Source organism: Salvia miltiorrhiza, chromosome 6 (genome assembly GCF_028751815.1).
Source record: "Salvia miltiorrhiza cultivar Shanhuang (shh) chromosome 6, IMPLAD_Smil_shh, whole genome shotgun sequence".
Lineage (NCBI taxonomy): Eukaryota > Viridiplantae > Streptophyta > Magnoliopsida > Lamiales > Lamiaceae > Salvia > Salvia miltiorrhiza.
This window is the reverse complement of record NC_080392.1, coordinates 14,849,950-14,869,100: the sequence shown is the minus strand read 5'-3', so window position 1 is coordinate 14,869,100 and position 19,151 is coordinate 14,849,950. Positions and strand designations below refer to the sequence as shown.

The 19,151-nt window shown below is 37.4% G+C and overlaps 3 protein-coding genes across 5 annotated transcripts; all 3 read left to right on the top strand.

Moving 5' to 3' along the window:
* The first annotated feature begins 622 nt into the window (after positions 1–622).
* LOC130988907 (OVARIAN TUMOR DOMAIN-containing deubiquitinating enzyme 4-like) lies at positions 623–4,230 on the top strand. The gene is made up of 6 exons (XM_057912890.1): positions 623–779; positions 1,816–2,373; positions 2,519–2,640; positions 2,877–2,917; positions 3,358–3,456; positions 3,616–4,230. The coding sequence occupies exons 2-6, from the start codon at positions 1,848–1,850 to the stop codon at positions 3,785–3,787; spliced, it is 960 nt and encodes a 319-aa protein (XP_057768873.1). The 5' UTR covers positions 623–779; positions 1,816–1,847; the 3' UTR covers positions 3,788–4,230.
* An 838-nt stretch (positions 4,231–5,068) lies between these two features.
* On the top strand, positions 5,069–7,235 carry LOC130988906 (probable inactive leucine-rich repeat receptor-like protein kinase At1g66830). Its single transcript, XM_057912889.1, has 2 exons — positions 5,069–6,473; positions 6,559–7,235. Exons 1-2 carry the CDS (start codon positions 5,321–5,323, stop codon positions 7,047–7,049), a joined length of 1,644 nt encoding a protein of 547 aa, XP_057768872.1. The 5' UTR covers positions 5,069–5,320; the 3' UTR covers positions 7,050–7,235.
* Positions 7,236–9,183: 1,948 nt separating this feature from the next.
* On the top strand, positions 9,184–13,286 carry LOC130988905 (uncharacterized). Of its 3 annotated transcripts, none has more exons than XM_057912885.1 (6): positions 9,184–9,342; positions 9,764–10,557; positions 11,102–12,208; positions 12,282–12,389; positions 12,508–12,678; positions 12,771–13,286. In XM_057912885.1, the coding sequence occupies exons 3-6, from the start codon at positions 12,134–12,136 to the stop codon at positions 13,035–13,037; spliced, it is 621 nt and encodes a 206-aa protein (XP_057768868.1). In that variant the 5' UTR covers positions 9,184–9,342; positions 9,764–10,557; positions 11,102–12,133; the 3' UTR covers positions 13,038–13,286. The 3 variants fall into 3 exon arrangements, with proteins under 3 accessions (XP_057768868.1, XP_057768869.1, XP_057768870.1); XM_057912886.1 differs by having other exon boundaries at positions 9,764–11,862; positions 11,939–12,208; XM_057912887.1 differs by having other exon boundaries at positions 9,764–12,208; positions 12,815–13,286.
* Positions 13,287–19,151: the final 5,865 nt, after the last annotated feature.

The window sequence follows — 19,151 nt, the reverse complement described above, 5'->3', positions numbered from 1 at the left end:
ACATGAACACTTTTATTATTCTTATAAAATTGTTAAATAATCAATTTTTCACCAATTTGTATGCAAAAGTCTATACTATTACTATCTAGCCGAATAATAGGAAATTTGTCTTTCAAAAATCTCAATTCAAAATTTATAAAAATTATCTATCAAAAATACTTATGCATCCACCATGCGATAAGGTATATCATATTCATGGGTAAGGAGGTTAGTGAGTAGAATGACCCATAATTTATATAAATAAATAAAATATAAATTTATACTTCCTCCATCCCATTTTAATAAATTTAAAATTTATATTTTAAGAGAAAAATGGTGTGATCCATATTAATTAACTATATTTTTTTATTTAAAATAGAAAATGAGTTTATTCTAGAGGAACATTTCAAAAAAAAAAACGAGTCTATTAGAATGGAAATATTTAAAATAGAAAATGAGTTTATTCTAGAGGAACGTTTCAAAAAAAAAAACGAGTCTATTAGAATGGAACAGAGACAGAATAAACTAATAATAGCGTGATCGTAATTTCTTTTTGAAAATATTTGGGCCTATGTACACCTCCATCCAATTCATGGATGCTTGGGCCGCGAGATCGACCTGCCCAAATAGGCAACGACGTCGTTATGGAGCTTTGAAGCTTCATCTAGACAGTAGACTGTAGGTTTCAGAGAGGTTTTGAAGCTTCAACCTTTAACAAAATAATCAAAAGGAAAGCAAAAACCATATTCATTTTCAGATTAATCCCACATTTCTTCTTCAAAATCCTGAAAGATTCATTGGTATCTACTTTACTTTCATGGCTATTTTATTCTTTACTTTTATTCTGTAGTTGCTTCATTTACCTATTGCTTTCAGTTGAGTTTAATTCTGCTTTCCTGCTCGATATTGATGTCTTTTATTCGTATTTCAGCTTATTTTATTATTGATTTCTGTTAAACTTGCAAAATTTATAATTTTCCAATTCAAGTAGGTAATTCTATGTAATTCAATTTATTTTTAATACATGCGTTGCATGTTTAATTTAATCAATGCTTTTGGGTTTTGGCTCCTGGAAATTATTTTTCAACCTCTGTAATTTTTGTGTTTAATCCCTTGTTAGTATGATACTTTCTTCATATTTATGTGCTCTGTGACCGTGTGTGATGTGTGAAAAGTTCTTCTGCATTATTTGGAAGTTTTAGCATTCCATATAAATTTGGTAAAACTGATCCTTTTAGTCACTTTGTTTCTGTTTTAATTAGGGTTAATTGTCTATAAATACACGAAGTATAACAAATTCCAGTTTGTAACCAACACTATAATCTTATTAAAAAATCCATGAACTATCAATTTTGGGGAATTCAGCCTAAATTAGAATTTCATCCACACTTAATATTACATGGAAGTCGGAATTTAATTATGTGGGATCAATTCTGGCGAACAGATCAGTTTGGCGTGCAGATTTAAAGGAACATATGACTTCTGAATTACCATGTAATCAATTCCCGACTTCCACGTAGGATTACATGTGGTCGGAATTCTAATCCAGACAAAATTCCGGAGAATTAAAAGTTCTTGTTTTTTTAATAGGCATTTAACCTAATTATAGAAACATTCAGTTTTTATTTATTTATTTTCTTTTTAAATAATGTGGGACTATATCTGTGTTTTTCCCTTTATAGATAATCTGGCACAGATAAATCACATCTAAGAATGATGATATGAATTCAGGACCCCAGTTTTAGCTCCATTTTTTTTTGAATGGTTTGTGAAATTTTCATGTTTAGATTTTATGTATATATTAGTGGTGTCTGATCAAAGTACCATCTCTGCAAGGTCCTTTTCACTGTATTATTGTCTAAAGCAAGATGGCTGTTTCTACTCCCATCAGCACATGCGCCAAGAACGTAGTCTGCTTAATCGGGAACGTGCGGAGACAGACGATTGTCCGTGTTTCTGATGCGTTCCAACACTCATCGTGCGGTTGCTGCACCTTCAACAAACATGGCAGACTAAATTATTTCACCACCAATGCAAAGTCTAATAGCTTTCAAGCATTTAAGGGCGACTCTTTTGGATGCCATTCGCTCACATTTAAAGGTCTCGTTGGTCCTAGACGTTATGGGAAGGTTCATGTCAATGTTGGATACGAGGATACAAATTTGAGACTTTTGATGGGCAGACGAAACCGGGCTTCCAAAGTTAAATGTAGCGTAGGACCTTTTTCTTTGAGGCAGCGCGGTGTATCAGCCGGCTTTTTTATTGGACTAATGGTTTGTTTTTCGACCGCTCAACCTTCATATGCTGAGTCACCCGAGGGAAATGAAACGAGAGGAAATTCTTCCTCCAGCAATTCAAATAACAAGAAAGTCCTGGCTGACTACTGTGTGATTGGTATGTGTTTCTTCAGGCATTTCTGTGAATGAAATTTGATTTCAGGATCACAATGCCTTTTGACATTTGTAATACCTCACAGTGGTGGTGATGTGTTTCGTTTTTGTTAAGTACATGCGATTTGCATAACTGCTCCACTGCATAGGTATACCTGGAGACGGGAGATGCTTGTTCCGTTCTGTTGCTCATGGAGCTTGCATACGACTTGGAAATCCAGCACCAAACGAGGATGCCCAAAGGGAACTAGCTGATGAGCTACGGGCTAGAGTAAGTTGCAACTTCTGTTTTAACTTGAGTTGAATTTTGAGGCTATTCGTACATATGTAGAAGACATGTTTGCGGAATCCTTTAGTTTTTGACATATATTGAACCAATAACTGATACTGTTGCATTACATCAAGAAACTTTACGAAGAGGTCGAACTAAACCTTTCAAAACCTTCTCAGTTTCTTCACAATATTTCAAGAGTAGCCCCTTGACAATGAGTCTGCCCATTTTATTAGGTGGCCGATGAGTTTATCAAGAGACGAGAAGAAACAGAATGGTTAGTTTGCTGAAATTTTATTGTTTTTCACATTTCAAGCTAACCTCTTTGTAACTCCTTATTTGTAGTTATTTTTTTCCCCACTTTTGGTATATAATAGCTCATAATTTCCCCTGATGCAAAGGAATTTGCTTTTAGGAAGTTTTTATTACATAAAATTCTTGATACAAATGAAAACTCTGGCGATCCGATAATATTAACCAATATTATCATCTATGAGTTAGTGTCATGAACAGCAACGGTTGTACTCTATTGTGCTTTCTAATGTTGCATAAATTTGCTCTTTTACCTACCCCCGAAATCATAGTAAATAACAGTGACTCGAGCTTTTTATCTGCATCAATTTGCACATATATCTATCCATTTATTCTCTTCGCTATTTTTCTACCTTTCTTTTAGCTTATACTCTATAATATAGCATCTGCGATATAACTTTTCAGGTTCATAGAAGGCGATTTTGATAAATACATCTCACAAATAAGGAAGCCTCACGTGTGGGGAGGTGAACCCGAATTATTAATGGCTTCTCATGTTCTCCAGTAAGTCGACTTAACCAAGCCTCGTGCTCTCATCTTAACCAAGTTTCAAAATTGATGAATCTTACTCTGTTTCCGTTGAGAATTTCCTGTGAATGTCAAAAGCTCGAGGTAGTCGAGATGAAAATGTGGTACGAGATCTAATAGACACGTAAATCCCAGGATGCCAATCACTGTATACATGCGCGATGAAGATTCTGGTGGCTTGATATCTATAGCCGAGTACGGGCAAGAATACGGAAAAGACGATCCCATTAGAGTTCTTTATCATGGATACGGTCACTATGACGCTTTGCACCTTCTTGGTAAAGGAGGGGCGAGGCCTCGACTTTGAGACTCCTGCTCGGACGCAATAGAAAGGACTTTTCGACTGAGTTAGAACTTAGAAGCTACTCTTCAGCTCCATAACATGCAGTCCTGGTTAATATATGAGTTTCATGTACACTAACACTACTTTCTCACGTGCGTGTGTTGGCCTAGTGGTAGAGTGATTAATATTTGAGGCGAAAGGTCTCGTGATGCGATGTATGCTGACTGCTGCTTGTTGCATCTCGGATACCCTCAGCCAATGAGGAGAAGAGACAGAATGTAATGTTGATGGACCACCATAGCACTTGTGTGAAGGTGCATTTTGTATCGTCTCTTTTGCATATTCTTTTGTGAAAAGTCTTTCCTATGTTTGAGATGTAATAAAAGGGTATGAGCTGTGTGTTCCACTATGAGGGCAGAATTGGAATTTTCCGCTTCTGTTTTTATCATTTTCTCGTTGTTTTTTGATTTATTGCTCTCAGATGTTCGTCACTTCGTCTGAAATTTGAATATTTAGCTGAGTGGATTTACCAAAACACCCCTGCGAGTGGGAATTGATTCTCTGATTCAGAGGATATTGAGCATGTGAGTTTGGCTGCAATAATCTTCTGACATTGCACTTGTCTCAAAAATCAACACATTTTTCTATAGCCAACATGTATATTCGTAAGATTTAGTTATTTTATTGAATTCTCTACAGTTATTTTTTATAATTATTTTGTAATTTTTTTATTTTTATTAAAAATAAAAGATGTAAAATAAAATATGTAAAAAAATTATAAAAAAATAACTACAATGTAGAGAATATAATAAAATAATTAAATCTTATTTTTATTTAAAAAAATAAATTAAAATTTTCTCTATTAAACTAAATTGTGGGGGTCACAATATGACTGCATAGATTTATTGATTCATAAATTGATGGATATTTATAATTTTGATAAGAAATAAAATGTTTATGGACGTGATTGGTAAGTGTTAACTGAGATTTATTAGCAAGATGGAAGTACATAAAATCAGAAAAGATGACAAACAGAAAAAAAGAAAAGAAAATGAAAACGGAAAAGATAAATTACAACAATACCAACCCATTGTCAAATTTTGTACAGTATATTTGTTGGTGAAATTCGAAATTTCGACCTTTTGGTCCTAAATATGTAATCTATAGGAGTTTTTATTAATGGCAAGCGAGTGAATAAAAAATGAATATTTATGAAATATTAATTTAATCATTTTATCTAAAGTCATTATCCTAAAATGTTGGATTTATCACTATCACTTGATTTGGCTCGATGTTTTTAGATTCAATTCATTTTCTTTTTGTAATTTAAGTTGGATTTTTTACTTGGATTGGTCAACAAAAATTCAAATTCAGCATCTATATTGTATTGCCTCGAAAATCCATCGAAATCCCACTTCCTTCAATCCACACATCTTTCTCTTCTTCACATCTGCAGAAACATTTCTCGACAAGCATCCCATTTCTCCATCGCATGCATCAAAAAGATTGAATCTTTCACCATTGCACACAAAAAAGTTTGAATTTTGAAAAGAAGAAATGAACAAGTGCAGCATTGAAACATTCATTTGCTGCTTCACTCTCTGCATTCCTCTCACTTGTTCATTGAACTCGGACGCCCTCGCCCTCCTAGCACTGAAAGCCGCAATATCGGAAGACCCCGGAAACGCCGTCGTTTCATGGTCCTACTCCGATTCATCTCCATGCAAATGGGCTGGGATCATCTGCGACAGTGCTCACAATAGAGTCACCTCCATCTCACTCTCCGGAAAGAATCTGACGGGCTACGTTCCATCAGAAATCGGCGCGCTTGCTTCTCTCGCTTTTCTTGACCTCTCGCGGAACTCTTTCGGTGGACCTCTGCCGCACCAGATTGCCAGTCTTCAAAGCCTCGTTCATCTCGATATCTCGTCGAATAATTTCAGTGGCTCTCTACCCCAAGGGCTGATCAATTTGGGGAACTTGAGGGGGACATTGAATCTATCGTGCAATTCATTTTCCGGTGAGATTCCGGCGAGTTTCGGCAAACTGCCGATGACGGTTAGTCTTGATTTGCGGCGGAATAACCTCAGCGGAGAAATACCTCAGGTTGGATCGCTGCTGAATCAGGGGCCGACTGCGTTTTCGGGAAACCCTTTTCTCTGCGGATTTCCGACCAACACGTTGTGTGCAGAGGCGGAAACTGGGAATATTCCAATCAATCCTCGAAAACCTGAGATTTCTTCAAAAAATGGGGAGATGAAAAGTGGGATGGTGACGGTTTCAGTTATCTGTGGAGTTTCAGTGGCGGCGATGGGGATGGTGTTTGTGTCAGTGTGGTTGGTGAAGAGGAGGTGGAAGATGGAGGAGAAAATGGACGCAAGCATGGGAGACAAGGGTCAAAAGGGTAAATTCGTGGTAGTTGATGAAGGCTTTGGTTTGGAGTTGGAGGATTTGTTGAGGGCGTCGGCTTATGTTTTGGGGAAGAGTAGGAGCGGCATAGTGTACAAGGTTGTGCTCCCCGGAGGGGTGGCGGCCACCGTGAGGCGGCTGGGCGAGGCGGCGTCGTGGCGGCTGAAGGAGTTCGAGGCGATTGCCAAGGTGCGGCGGCATCCCAACCTTGTGAGCCTCAAGGCTTATTACTATGCCACCGATGAGAAGTTGGTCGTTGAGGATTTTATTGGGAATGGAAGCTTGCACAATGCATTGCATGGTCAGACTCAGGCCAACCTCTGTCTCTCTTTTAGTTGCAAATTGTGCAGTTTATAAACATTTCAAGATTGGATAAATTTTTGCAGGAAGCATGAGTGGCAATGGCATGCCTCCATTATCATGGGCAGCAAGGCTGAGAATTGCACAGGAGGCAGCAAGAGGCCTAATGCACATCCATGAATGCAGCAGCAGAAAGCAGGTCCACGGCAGCATCAAGACGTCGAAGATCCTCCTCGATCACGATCTGAAGCCCTACATCTCCGGATTCGGCCTGCCACGCCTCGTATTCACTCAGAAATGCGACGTCTACTCCTTTGGCGTGGTGCTGCTGGAGATCCTAACGGGGCGGCTGCAAGAGGAGGAGAGCCTCGTGAGGAGGGCCTTTCGCGAGGAGAGACCGCTGTCGGAGATCATAGACCCCTCTCTTCTGCATCAGCTTCGACCAAAGAAACAGATTCTTGCTATGTTTCACATTGCACTCAGCTGCACGGAAATGGAGCCTCACTTGAGACCAAAGATGAGAATGGTTTCTTACACTCTTGATTGCATCAAATTGGAGTCACAAATACTAGACTAAGGGGGTATTCGGTTTAGTGGATTGGACGACATTTAATTTCATGATATATTGTTTGGTTAGGTGAAGCCGGCCTCATACTTAGTCCGGAAAAAATGTCATATAAAATTAGTCTTGTCTTATGAATTTTGGCCTCTCGTGTAACAAAATTAATTTTCAATAAATCTTAAATAATTCCCGATTAAATTATTTTTGAGATTGATTGTATTTTGTTTGGGAGAAGATTCAATGGGGATTGATTTCTACTAGATATTATATGAGAACTGAAGACAAATTGAAAGGCATCTTCACTAAAAGCTCTTAATGGAGTTAGAGTTGATTATCTTTGTAACAAGTTAGGCATGATTTGTATATAGCACAACATTTCTCTACGGTATATCTTGTAGAGAAAGATAGAGCTTTCCTAGTTTAGTTAGAACTCTTGTGTATATATATAAGTGCTTTGATCAATATGAAAATGCACATAAATTTCCCCAACATTATGTTATGCCATTTAGTTTAACATGTGCAACCAAAGTATCATTTACGAATAAAAAGTCTTAAAGTCTTATTTGCTATGAAGAAAAGTCTTATTTTATTTATATTTAAATAAATTCTCATTAACGAATAAGAAGCAAGTATTTTTTGATTTTATGAAAATCTTATTAACGTTTAAGAAAAATTTTATTTACGAGTAAAATGTTTTAAAGTTTTTTTTGCTCTAAATAAAAGTATTATTTAATTTTATGAAAAGTCTTATTTACATTTAAGTAAAGTATCATTTATGAATAAAAAAGTCTTATTTATCTTTAAGAAAAGTCCTATTTGATTTTATGAAAAGTATCATAAAGTTTTTGGTCAAAATTATAAAAAGTAAGTAAATAAATAAAAACACTTCAACTAGAAATCGAACCCAAAATCTCTAAATTCATAAACCAACACCTACCGCACCCGGCACGCCAGGAAGTGCCCAGCACGAGCAGCCCCACGTCCCCAGCGCAACACATACGCTGCGTGCTGGCTCGGTTCGGCTCGCCAAACCTAGTGCTGCAGATGCTCTAAGTATATTTATTGTGATTGAAAAACTTATCAAAAATAGACTGAGTATATTTATTGTAGACAGACGATAATGGCAAACTGAGTACACGAACGAAAAGAGTGTATTAATTATAAATAGATAAGTATTGTTATAATTGCAACTAATATTTCAATCGAAAATTTGTAATGTACAAAAAAATGATATTCATGTAATTTGCAATTTATAATGCTGAGAAATTACGTCGAAAAAACAGTTCATATAAAGGCCAAAAATTCAAATGCGCCCACGTGCTGCCAACCGGATTTGAACCTATAATCTCTTGGGTGCAACCTAGCGCACCTTCACCATTGCACCATAACATTGTCATTATTTATGTAAAGTACTTTTATATACGGAGTCCATGTGGATCGAAAAAGTGAATTGGGTTAACCCGTAATCTGATCTCATACATAAAATCAATCTCATGTAAGTATTTTGTGAACTTAATTTTTGAAATATTTTACTCATTCCGTCCTGCGAAGTTCAATCACTTTTTATCGGCATGAATTTTAAGGAGCTAGTATTTAGTGTTTTGGTAGATAAAAGGTGAAAATGTGAATAAAGAAAAAACTTTTGTTGGTCTCAACCCATCGCCAAGAGGAACGAAGGACTTTTGATGCCATCCCGGGATCTCGATATCGATATGCTCTATCGGAATATACAGATGGAACATAATTTGGATCGAATCTAGGCCCGGATACACTCATTTGTTGGTCCCTTTTTTCTCCGTCTAGATGTTCAGATTAAACAAAAAAGGTTGAGATTAGCCATTCATTGTCTCGGTTCGGCTCCAACTGGTCTGACTTCGAGAGTTGGGAGAGATCGAAAATCAACTATCGTTGGCTTGGATGGTGAAGAGGAATAAGATGAAATGGTTTCGCCTGGTTGTTCCGCACTTGAGTCTATCCGTCAGAAGTTCTTTCGTTAGCTCGATGCCAATTCGTAATCGGCTCTTTGGCCTCTAAACCATATAAAAAAAGTGATCAAAAAAATAATTGTTGACCGAATTTATTGTTTTCGGTGAAGGTTGGTGTAGTTGTCTTTATTATGTCTGAAAGTTAGTACTTTATTTTGAATTTGGAAATTTGTATCTATATGCATTTTACACAATTATGCGTTAATTAGAGCAAAATCCACCCATTTCATTGTTTTTGAAATTTCACTGAAATTTTCTCCCTTACTTCGTCAAGCCGTTTCCCAATCGAATCCGGGCCGGAGATGATGGACGCACCGGGAGAGGTAGGAGTGTTGTTCTATATTTGGTTTAATTTCTGCATTTAAAAATTTGGGAAATTTTATATATGGCCGAAACATTTTTTTCAGGAAAATTAATTTACAAACCCCATTTATTCTCGTGAAGCTTTTGGATAAAATCTCCCCACCAATTGTTGTATATTTTTCATTTTTTTAATTTGCGCATTAAAGAATAATTTTGAAAATATGTGAATTGAATTTATTTGCGCATTGAGCTTGTTTGCGCATTGTTTGGTTTAATTGTTTGTTTGAAAGTAGGTTATATTTCTTGCGCATTTTATTTGGGCATTTTTGAAATCGCGCATAGAAGAGTAATTTTGAAAGTAGGATTGTTTAATTCTAAATCGCATATAATTTAATTACAATTTTTTAATTTTGTCATTGAATTGTTTGAATCTTGTAACAGGGTGCTTCTACACTGTTGAGACCGAGCACTATTAATGTATTATCGGACGTGGGCACTTATTATAAACTAAAGTATCTAAGAAAGGTGAAGAAAATACTAAAGGAAAAAGGTGATGAACCATTGTTAAATAGATTTATAGGTGGATGTTTTGGACATTTGTTGGATTGGAATCCCGGTTCTAAATGCGCGATGGCCGTGCATCATGTATTGTCTCGCCAAATAAAGTCAAACGGTAATGGTCTACATTTTTTATGAATTATGCTCTAGTGACCGGGCTTCAATTTGGTTATTTTAATTTTGATATGTCACGTAATCATGATGTGGGTAGAGTGGAAGTGTTTAGGAAATTCACTTGTGGTCAATCTCATGTGAAAGTGTCATTTCTCATTGATCTTTTCGACAATTTTAAAATTGATGATCCGGATGAGAGTTTATACTTGAGGGTTGCGTACATCATAGTCCTATATGGAATGCTTGTAGGTTATGAGACTGATAAAACCGTTGAGAATTGGGTTTGGGCATTAGTGGATGATCTTGATGCATTTAACCGATTCCCGTGGGGGGCATATAGTTATAATGTGTTGTGTCAATATGCTACAAACTGCATGAGTAGAAGCTAGTATAAATTCTATGGACATGTTTGGGCGTTGCATGTGTGGTCCCTTGAGATCATGCCCGACTTAGGTAATGTGGCCGGTAATTTAGTTGCCGAGTATGCGCACCCAAGATGTTTGAAGTGGAAGTTTCGCAGTAGGCCGCGTACGAGTGATTTACATTCTTTTTTCGAGAAAGAGGTAATTTTTTTTGTCTCTAATTTATTTGTTCAAATATTGTATATATTAAATTGATTTATTAATTGGTTTTTTAAAAAAGAAGCCCAAAATTCCTTTTTTCCTATTTTCGAATAATATTAGAATTTATGTGAAATGCTAGTGGAAATGTTGGAATTTGCATAATTCAAATTGGAAATGACATAAAATCCGCATTTATACTTTTTGAAATGCAAAGTGCGCATTTCATTATTTGGTGGAATTTACGCATTTTGTTGCTATAAGGTTGGAAAGTATTGGTTTTGTTGAAAGTCAATTTGTGAAATACTTGAGCGCATATATGTATTGGTTTGAATGCCTCATAATTTTTTGTTGATAATTCAAGTTCCTCCAATATAATTTGGCCATTATTTGATTCCCCCCAAATTTCCGTCTGTTTCTTATGAAATTGCGAAATTTAGTTGAAACTATAATTGCAATTTTTAAGCAATTGTGTAGTTCTGCGCATATTCCATGTCAATTGTGATGATTTATTTGGAATTGATCTTTATATTTTAATTATTTTTAGAAGCAAGAAATATTGCATTTGGTCCCCGACAAGTTTGAACTGACCACCATGTACTACTTATCTACCATTGGTATGTATATGGGCCCACAGTACGACCAGGCTCAGAATCAGGATTTACCATCAAGGTCTGTACATGACATTCATTGTGAAGAGCAAGAAGAAGAGCCCGAATTGGCTCTACATGATATACCTATTCTCGAGCATGAATTGCCCATGAGGGGGATAGATAGACGGACGCGGAGTTCATCGTCCCATGAAGAGGGTTCTCGTCGACGAGCTAGGGAAAAGCGTGATAGACCGCCTACTAACTCTTCATCATCTAGTAGCGGTGATCAAGCTAACCGGCTTGTAGACCCTGCCTATATAGAGGCCGTTGTGAGGAGGATGGATGCGGCAAATGATGAGAGGATGAAAAGGCATAGTGATGCTATAGATGCACGGATCAAGAGGACAATGACGAGATTTTTGGAGGATATTTGAAGGGTATATTTAGTTGTAGGAGCGTTGAAGCTAGGGATGTACGTTCCCCTGGCCCTCTCCCTACACCGGCACCCGAGGCTAGACAATGTGATGATATACGCGATGAGGGTGCCGAGGGAGGCGATCTTCCTCGTGATGATATTGTGACACAATCTCCATTTGTTCCACAGTTCTCTCAGTTTGAATTTGGGAGCACCTCTTTTTTGGGCACTGGTGCCCAATTGCCTCGTTTCTCTAATCCGATCGATCAAATGAGAGCTTATTTGGATTTTATAGGAGTGGTGTGATTTTAATATTAATTTACAATTCAATTAATTCTTTTAGTGCTTTTTTTCCATTGTTTTGGTCTTTCAATAGGAGCTGTCTAGTTTTGGAGAAACCTCCCAACAAGTTCAGACGCCGGTAGTGCCTTGAAGAAGTACACGACAAAGATTTCCATCTCAACAATTGAAGTCCCCATATGCTACATCAGGAGAACCTGTTCTTGTTTCAGAATCGGGGCTACAAAATTGGAAGTCTTTCCTTAATGGAGACGATTCGGGGGTCACGGTGATGGATAGTAACCATAAGCTAAGCAAGAATTATTTGAAGAAGATAATGCAGCTTGATTACTGCCTGCCTCAGGATGTAAGTTGATTTAAATATTTGTTTCAATTGTTAATTAATTATTTAAATTTATAAACTATACCGTATTTTGTAGGTTATGGATTTGTTCATATTGAGCTGCCAATCCAAGTTGATACACCGTGTCAAAATTCTTGCATTTGTTACATCCGAAAACACGGTGATATCCTCTTTTGATTTATATGTAAGTACTTTTATATTATTTTTCTATATGCGCTTGTATTCTAAGTTGTGTGAATGGAAATTCCATTTGCATATTTAATGAAATTTGTTTTTTCAATTCAAATTTGGTTTTTGAACAGCGAGTTTGTGAGCAATATTGGGGTGCCTGCTTCGGTAGTACAAGGTTAAACCATGCTATATCCGGGGCATACGAGTCATTTCATGATTGGAAAGTGCCACAATCTGTATTAGACATGATTAAAGGAGAGAATGGATCGTCCACGTCACAAAATTGGATGAGTGCAACTCAGGTATTTTAGTTATATAGTATTATTTTCTCAATTCAAATTTTGTTTTTCAAAAGGGTCTCCTAATTTTTTTTGGTTAAAAATAATCTATGTAGATTGTTGTTCCATGTTGGATAACTGGACATTACATGGTTGTTAGAATATGCCCTGGACGTTGGGAAGCCGAGCTACACGACCCGTTATTTTATGGTTTGGATGAAGAAACAAAAGCACTGCGCGGAGCGCAAATCCAACCATTGTTGAGCTTGTTTGGTAGAGTTTTGGTAGCAGCCGACCATTGGACATCCAACGTTTTTGGATGGGAAAGGAAGACGCATCCATTGGTACTCTATATCCCTGGACCAGATGATCAGTTTAGTTAGAAGGATTACAGTTCATGTGGTCCTTTCGCATGTATGGTCATCGAGCGTATAATTTCTGGTGCTCCTAGTATTACTTGGGGCAACACATGCGTGAAAAAATATAGGGAGATTATCGCTGTCAGTGCTTTGAGTATGTGTGTGGTTGATTAGATTGTCTAGGCTTTCGAGAACTAATTGGTTGACTAGGTACCTTGATATGTATTTGAATTTTTTGCATTAATGCGCATAATGACGCCGGTTTAATGTGCACTATATCTTCCAAAGCTAATGCGCATTATACGTATTTGAAGATTTAATTTTTAAGAAGTAATGCACTATATGTATTTGAAGCTTTAATTTTTTAAGAAGTAACCAATTCAGATTTAATTTTTAAGAAGTAATGCGGAGTATTACGCATTAAGAAAAAAAAAATATGATTTAAAAATGCGCATTTATGCGCATATTTTCTTTTTCCATATGTTTTTATTTTATTTTTTTATGTTTTTACTATATATTAGTATTTTTATATTTTTATATTTTTCATGTCAGCGAGAGATAATAGTCACGTTTACAACAATTACTTCTTAAATTTTATTTATGTTCTAATTTCAGATTCAGATTTAATAAATTTTTAATTATTAATACTTTTATAATGTTTATGCGGACTATTCCGACATAATTTTTTTTATGTTCCAATTTCAGATTCAGATTTAATAATTTCAGATTCAGATTCAGTATTTTTATAATTTTATTTATGTTCCAATTTCAGATTTAATAGTCACACTTTACTTTATATATGTTCCAATTTTATTTTATATTTTTATTTCATTTGTATCATTTTCTTCCATTTTTATGAATTAATAATTTATTAAGATCGATGAATTCAAAATTAGAGTATATAAATATCTTATTAATTTTAACCTTTTGAAATAAAAATAAAATATAATCATAACATATATTATAATAAATTTTATTTAAAAATATTACTACTATCACATTCGAACATTATATTGATGCAATAATTAACCACGGTACAACTTGCAAGTTTATTCAAATTGAAATATGCCTTAGTATATTGGGCAAACCAGTTTTTTAGAGCAAATTGCGCAAGTTCCTCAATTTTAAGCATTTTTTGATACTATGCGCAATTGTTAGCAATTTTAACAATTTAGTACCAATTTTTTTAATAATACTTAAAATACCAATAACATAAGTACTAATAATACATGAACCACGTCCTACATAATACAACAAGCACGTCTTATATATCACTACTCATGTGCTAAGTAAGGACAACTTTCTCGTGTGCGCGATCGGGATCCACACACACCACATGTTTTTGGGGCACGAGCAGCACTGCTTGACGCAACATTTTCGGTTGCAGCTCTGCTTTTTTTGGTGGTCCTCTCAGTTGGTCCTCGATGACGCGTATTCTTTGGACGTCCAGATTGTCGGCCTATAACGGGAGGTAGAATGCAAAGACCTTCTATATTTGCAAGAATCTCCAAGCACCTAGTGGCGGTACTGAATAGACTCGATACGAATACGCCTCACATAATTTTGTAGCTTGATAATACTCTCCAACATGCTTAGATAAGTCATCGCCTAAATGCCTGAATAATATTGGGCCAAATAAAAAAATATTAATATTTAGCAATATTTCAATGTTAGAAATACAAATCATTTAATACCTTATAGCTGCAACTGCATGAGAACATGGTAGCATGTTCATGTCCCACTCGACACAAGTGCACGATTGCGTTCCTACATTCACTTTGAATGTTTTGTTCGAACTCTTGACCTTGAATGTAGATGCTAACATGGGAACCACCTTATATCTCCGTGATCTCTCCAATTCAATAGTGAGCTTGCGCAACACCTCTGGTGTAACATCAGCAGAAAATGTCTTAGCAGCTTCGTGTCTTTCATCAAACCATTTCTCTATAATATGCCGGATTGCCTCAACCATAGAGCATATAGGCAGACGTCTTGCCCACAACAAACGAGAGTTGAAAGATTCGGCAACATTTGATGTTAGAAAACTATAGCGTCGAACAGGGTACTTTGACCTTGCCCATTTTTCAGGACCAACCTGCAACAATTTGCTATATGCTCCACCATCTTCCCTAAGAGCCTTTAAGCTTGCCATCGCAGCTTCAAATTCACTTTCTCTATATGCATAAGCGGCCTTTTGGTATAATGCAATGGCTGCCTTGCCATACCGAGTGATTTTGTTGAGCAGATGGTAGTAGCACAAACCGTGTGTGGCATCAGGATACACTGCCTTGACAATATTCTCTATACTGACATGAGCATCAGAAACAATCAACGTCTCTGAATTCCCACCATAAGCCAACTTTAATCGAGACAAAAACTACTTCCGTGATTCATCATTCTCTATTGGACCAACCCCAAAAGCCATTGGGAATATTTGTTCGTTGCCATCCTTCGTCACCGCAACAAACAAAATACCTTTGTTGCGACCCTTCAAGTGTGTGCCATCTACCACAATTATTGGTCTGAGGCACATAGTGTACGCCACTCTACATGAACCAAGAGCGACGGAAATATGCTTGAACTTACCATCTGCATCAATATCCAAGTCGGTCGACGATCCTGGATTGCACATCCGCAACATGTGAAGATAGCCAGGAAGTAATGCATAAGATTCTTTGTGTCCGCCATATATCATCTCTATAGCCGTATTACGGGCTCGCATCGCAACACTATAACTGATCTTCACACCATGCTCTCTCTGTAGGTCGGCTATAATGGACATCGACTTCACAATTTCACCATCCTCGCGCATTTTCTTGGCTATATGTGCTGCAATGACTCGAGCATGGACCTTTCGCACACCAGTATTCACAAGGTTCCCAATGCAAGTATGGGCAGGACCAAACTTTCGAATCATCCAAAAAGATCTGTGCTGAGTAGCTCGAAATTGAAATGGACACCGATTGTGATATTTGCATTTGAATGTCATCCTATCCAAATCAGATCGAGGAATGATGAATTCTGCTCGACGATCCAGATACCACAACCCCACAGCTATCTTAAGCAGTTCTTTACTTTCAAAGATTGAACCTTCGCTTAGCTCATCTGGATCTGGTATGTCATCAAGTTTACTTGCAAAAAGATTCACTGGAAAATCTCTTGGAATAATAGGAACTAACCAATTGCTCATCTCCTCAGCAGCTTCCGGGCCTAAATCCTCTGCTAGACCTCGTAGGTTTGTCTGCATTATCATAGACATAAGCTCGCCAATTTCCCCCTGCCGGCGGATCCACGCGATATGCTGTGCAAACGTGCCATAATCAACACGAACAAACTCACGCTCATCCTCTTCTTCTTTCTCCTCCTCCTCATCACCATCAGACTATGTTGAGGGGATGTACTCCTCATCATCAATGTCATTGTCACCAATCGATCCAGGAGTATGGTCATTCATGGTCGAATTATGAGTTGAATTTGCAAACCAATCAAATCCTCTCATCTGATGTGTTATGGACTCATCAAACGACGATGGCAATGGAGTCTGCTCATAAGTGGATGAAGATGGTATATCAAGCGAAGGTCGATATACTTGTTGCTCCGGTGGACAAGTGCTGCCATTGTGAGTCACATAAACCTATGGCTCCACCTCAATAATGCATAATCGAACAAGTTAATCATCAGTACTTAACAGAGATCGTATCAGTCTACCACTTCGAGTTCTTGATGGATAATATAGATCATAGTATGGATTCAAAGGATTTGCAACCAAATAATAATTAATGCTTTCCGTAACTCCGAAATACTTATATTATTGGCTCGAACATAACAAAATGTTGCACTCTGTAATGGACCCAGATATGTTTGCAACTATTTTTATGATTTTCGGTGATAACTTGCTGAACAGGAAATTAAATTAATATGAACAGTGTAGAGAGCGTGAGTAAGGTAGGAAGAGAGAGAGAGAAAAGTAATAGAGAGAGAAAGATACTTCATTGCTTAGCTTTTTCCATAAGCAAGATACCCTACATATACCCAAGGCAAAAAGTACGAGATTAACTTGGGAAATAAAATAACAAAATCAGGAATTGAAAGATAAAAACGCTCTAAGGCAAAACACGCCTAAAGCAACAACTCCAGCCTTCAACTTAGCCACTTTTTCGGACAGGAGCAAATTCCTCTTCCATTCCAAGAACTCTCTTTTTCTCTAGCCCTAAAGCTTCTTCTCCAACAAATTCCAAAGACTCAAACTTGATTCCCATGACAATACCCCCTCCAGAAGTAGATCCTTGTCCGCAAGGATCAAACCCAGGAAATTGGCGACGAAGAGTTTTCAGATCTTCCCAGCTGGCAAACTCGGCACCCGATTGAGACCACTGCACTAGCGCTTGCAAAACCTCCTTTCCATCTCTGGTGATTGACCGGTGTTCCCAAACTGAATAAGGCGTAACCTTGAAGTGTCCGTCGGCATCGACGTCTGGCAACTCAGTAGAAGGTATGATACTTCGTCCCAAACATTTCTTGAGTAGTGAAACATGGAAAACAAGGTGAATTTTGGAGGAATCAGGTAGCCCCAACTTATAAGCAACTTGCCCAATTTTTTCCAGGATCTCGTACGGGCCGTAGTATTTGGCAGCCAATTTCAGATTTTTACGCAATGAGACCGAATTTTGACGAAAAGGTTGTAACTTGAGGTAAACAAATTCTCCAACCTCAAAAGTGCGTTCGCTACGCTTAAGATCTGCGAAGAATTTCATCCTAGCCTGAGCCTGCTTAAGATTCTCCTTGAGAATATGAACCATAGCCTGCCTTTGAACCAACCATTATTTAACTTCCTGATTAGCCGAGTTAAGAAATGCCCCTAGACTTGTGTGTGGAGGAGGAATTCCATATAAAGCCTGATAAGGAGTACACTTTAAACTACTATGGTAGTTAGTATTGTACCAGTACTCAGCCAAGGATAGCCACTTAACCCATTGTTTAGGATAGGCACCCACCATACAACGAAGGTAGGACTCCAAACATTGGTTTAGCCGCTCTGTCTGTCCATCGGATTGAGGATGATAGGCTGTAGACATTTCCAGCTTGGTTCCCATCAACTTGAATAATTCCTTCCAGAATAAACTTGTAAAAACCTTGTCTCGATCAGATACAATACTGACAGGAGGACCATGTAATTTATAGACATTATCCAAAAATAACCTTGCCACTGTTGGGGCAGTAAAAGGGTGGGATAAAGCAAGGAAATGGCCATACTTGCTTAATCTATCCACGACCACCAAAATCACATTTTTACCCGCTGATTTGGGTAAGCCCTCAACAAAATCCAGTGAAATGTGAGTCCATACCTTGTCAGGAATGGGTAGAGGTTGTAATAACCCGGGATAAGGAGAGTGGTCTGATTTATTTCTTTGACACACATCACACTCTTTCACCAACATCTCCACATCCTTCTTCATTTGGGGCCAGTAGAAAAACCCTCGAAGTCTAGAGTAAGTGCCTTGGACACCAGAGTGACCACTAAAAGATGTCGCATGCACCTCATTTAAAATAGTACTTCTTAATTCAGTAGTAGAGCCAACCACCACTCTTCCTTTATATTGAATGACTCCAGCAACTAAGGTGAATTCAGGATAAGCAGTAGAGTCAACCAGTTTGGTAGTGAGGACCTGAGAAAAGTAGGTATCCCCTTCATAGCTCTGTTTGATTTTCTGCATCCATAAAGGTGTGACTGTTGTTAGTGCCAAACAATCCTCAATAGCCAAAGGATACCTAGATAAGGCATCAGCTGCCTTATTTTCCACCCCTTTCTTATATTAAATCTCATAATCTAAACCCAACAACTTAGTAAGCCATTTCTGCTGCATGTGATTCATCACTTTCTGATCCAATAGGTACCTTAGAGCCTGTTGATCAGTCTTGATTATGAATTTATTCCCCTGTAGATAAGTTTTCCATTTTTGCACCGCCATAATCACAGCCAGAAACTCCCTTTCATAAACTGATAGAGCTTGATTTTTAGGGCCAAGAGATCTACTCATAAATGCAATGGGCCTGTTACCTTGCATCAATACAGCTCCAACCCCCTTCCACTAGCGTCTGTTTCTAGAATAAAAGGATACCCAAAATCTGGTAGAGCTA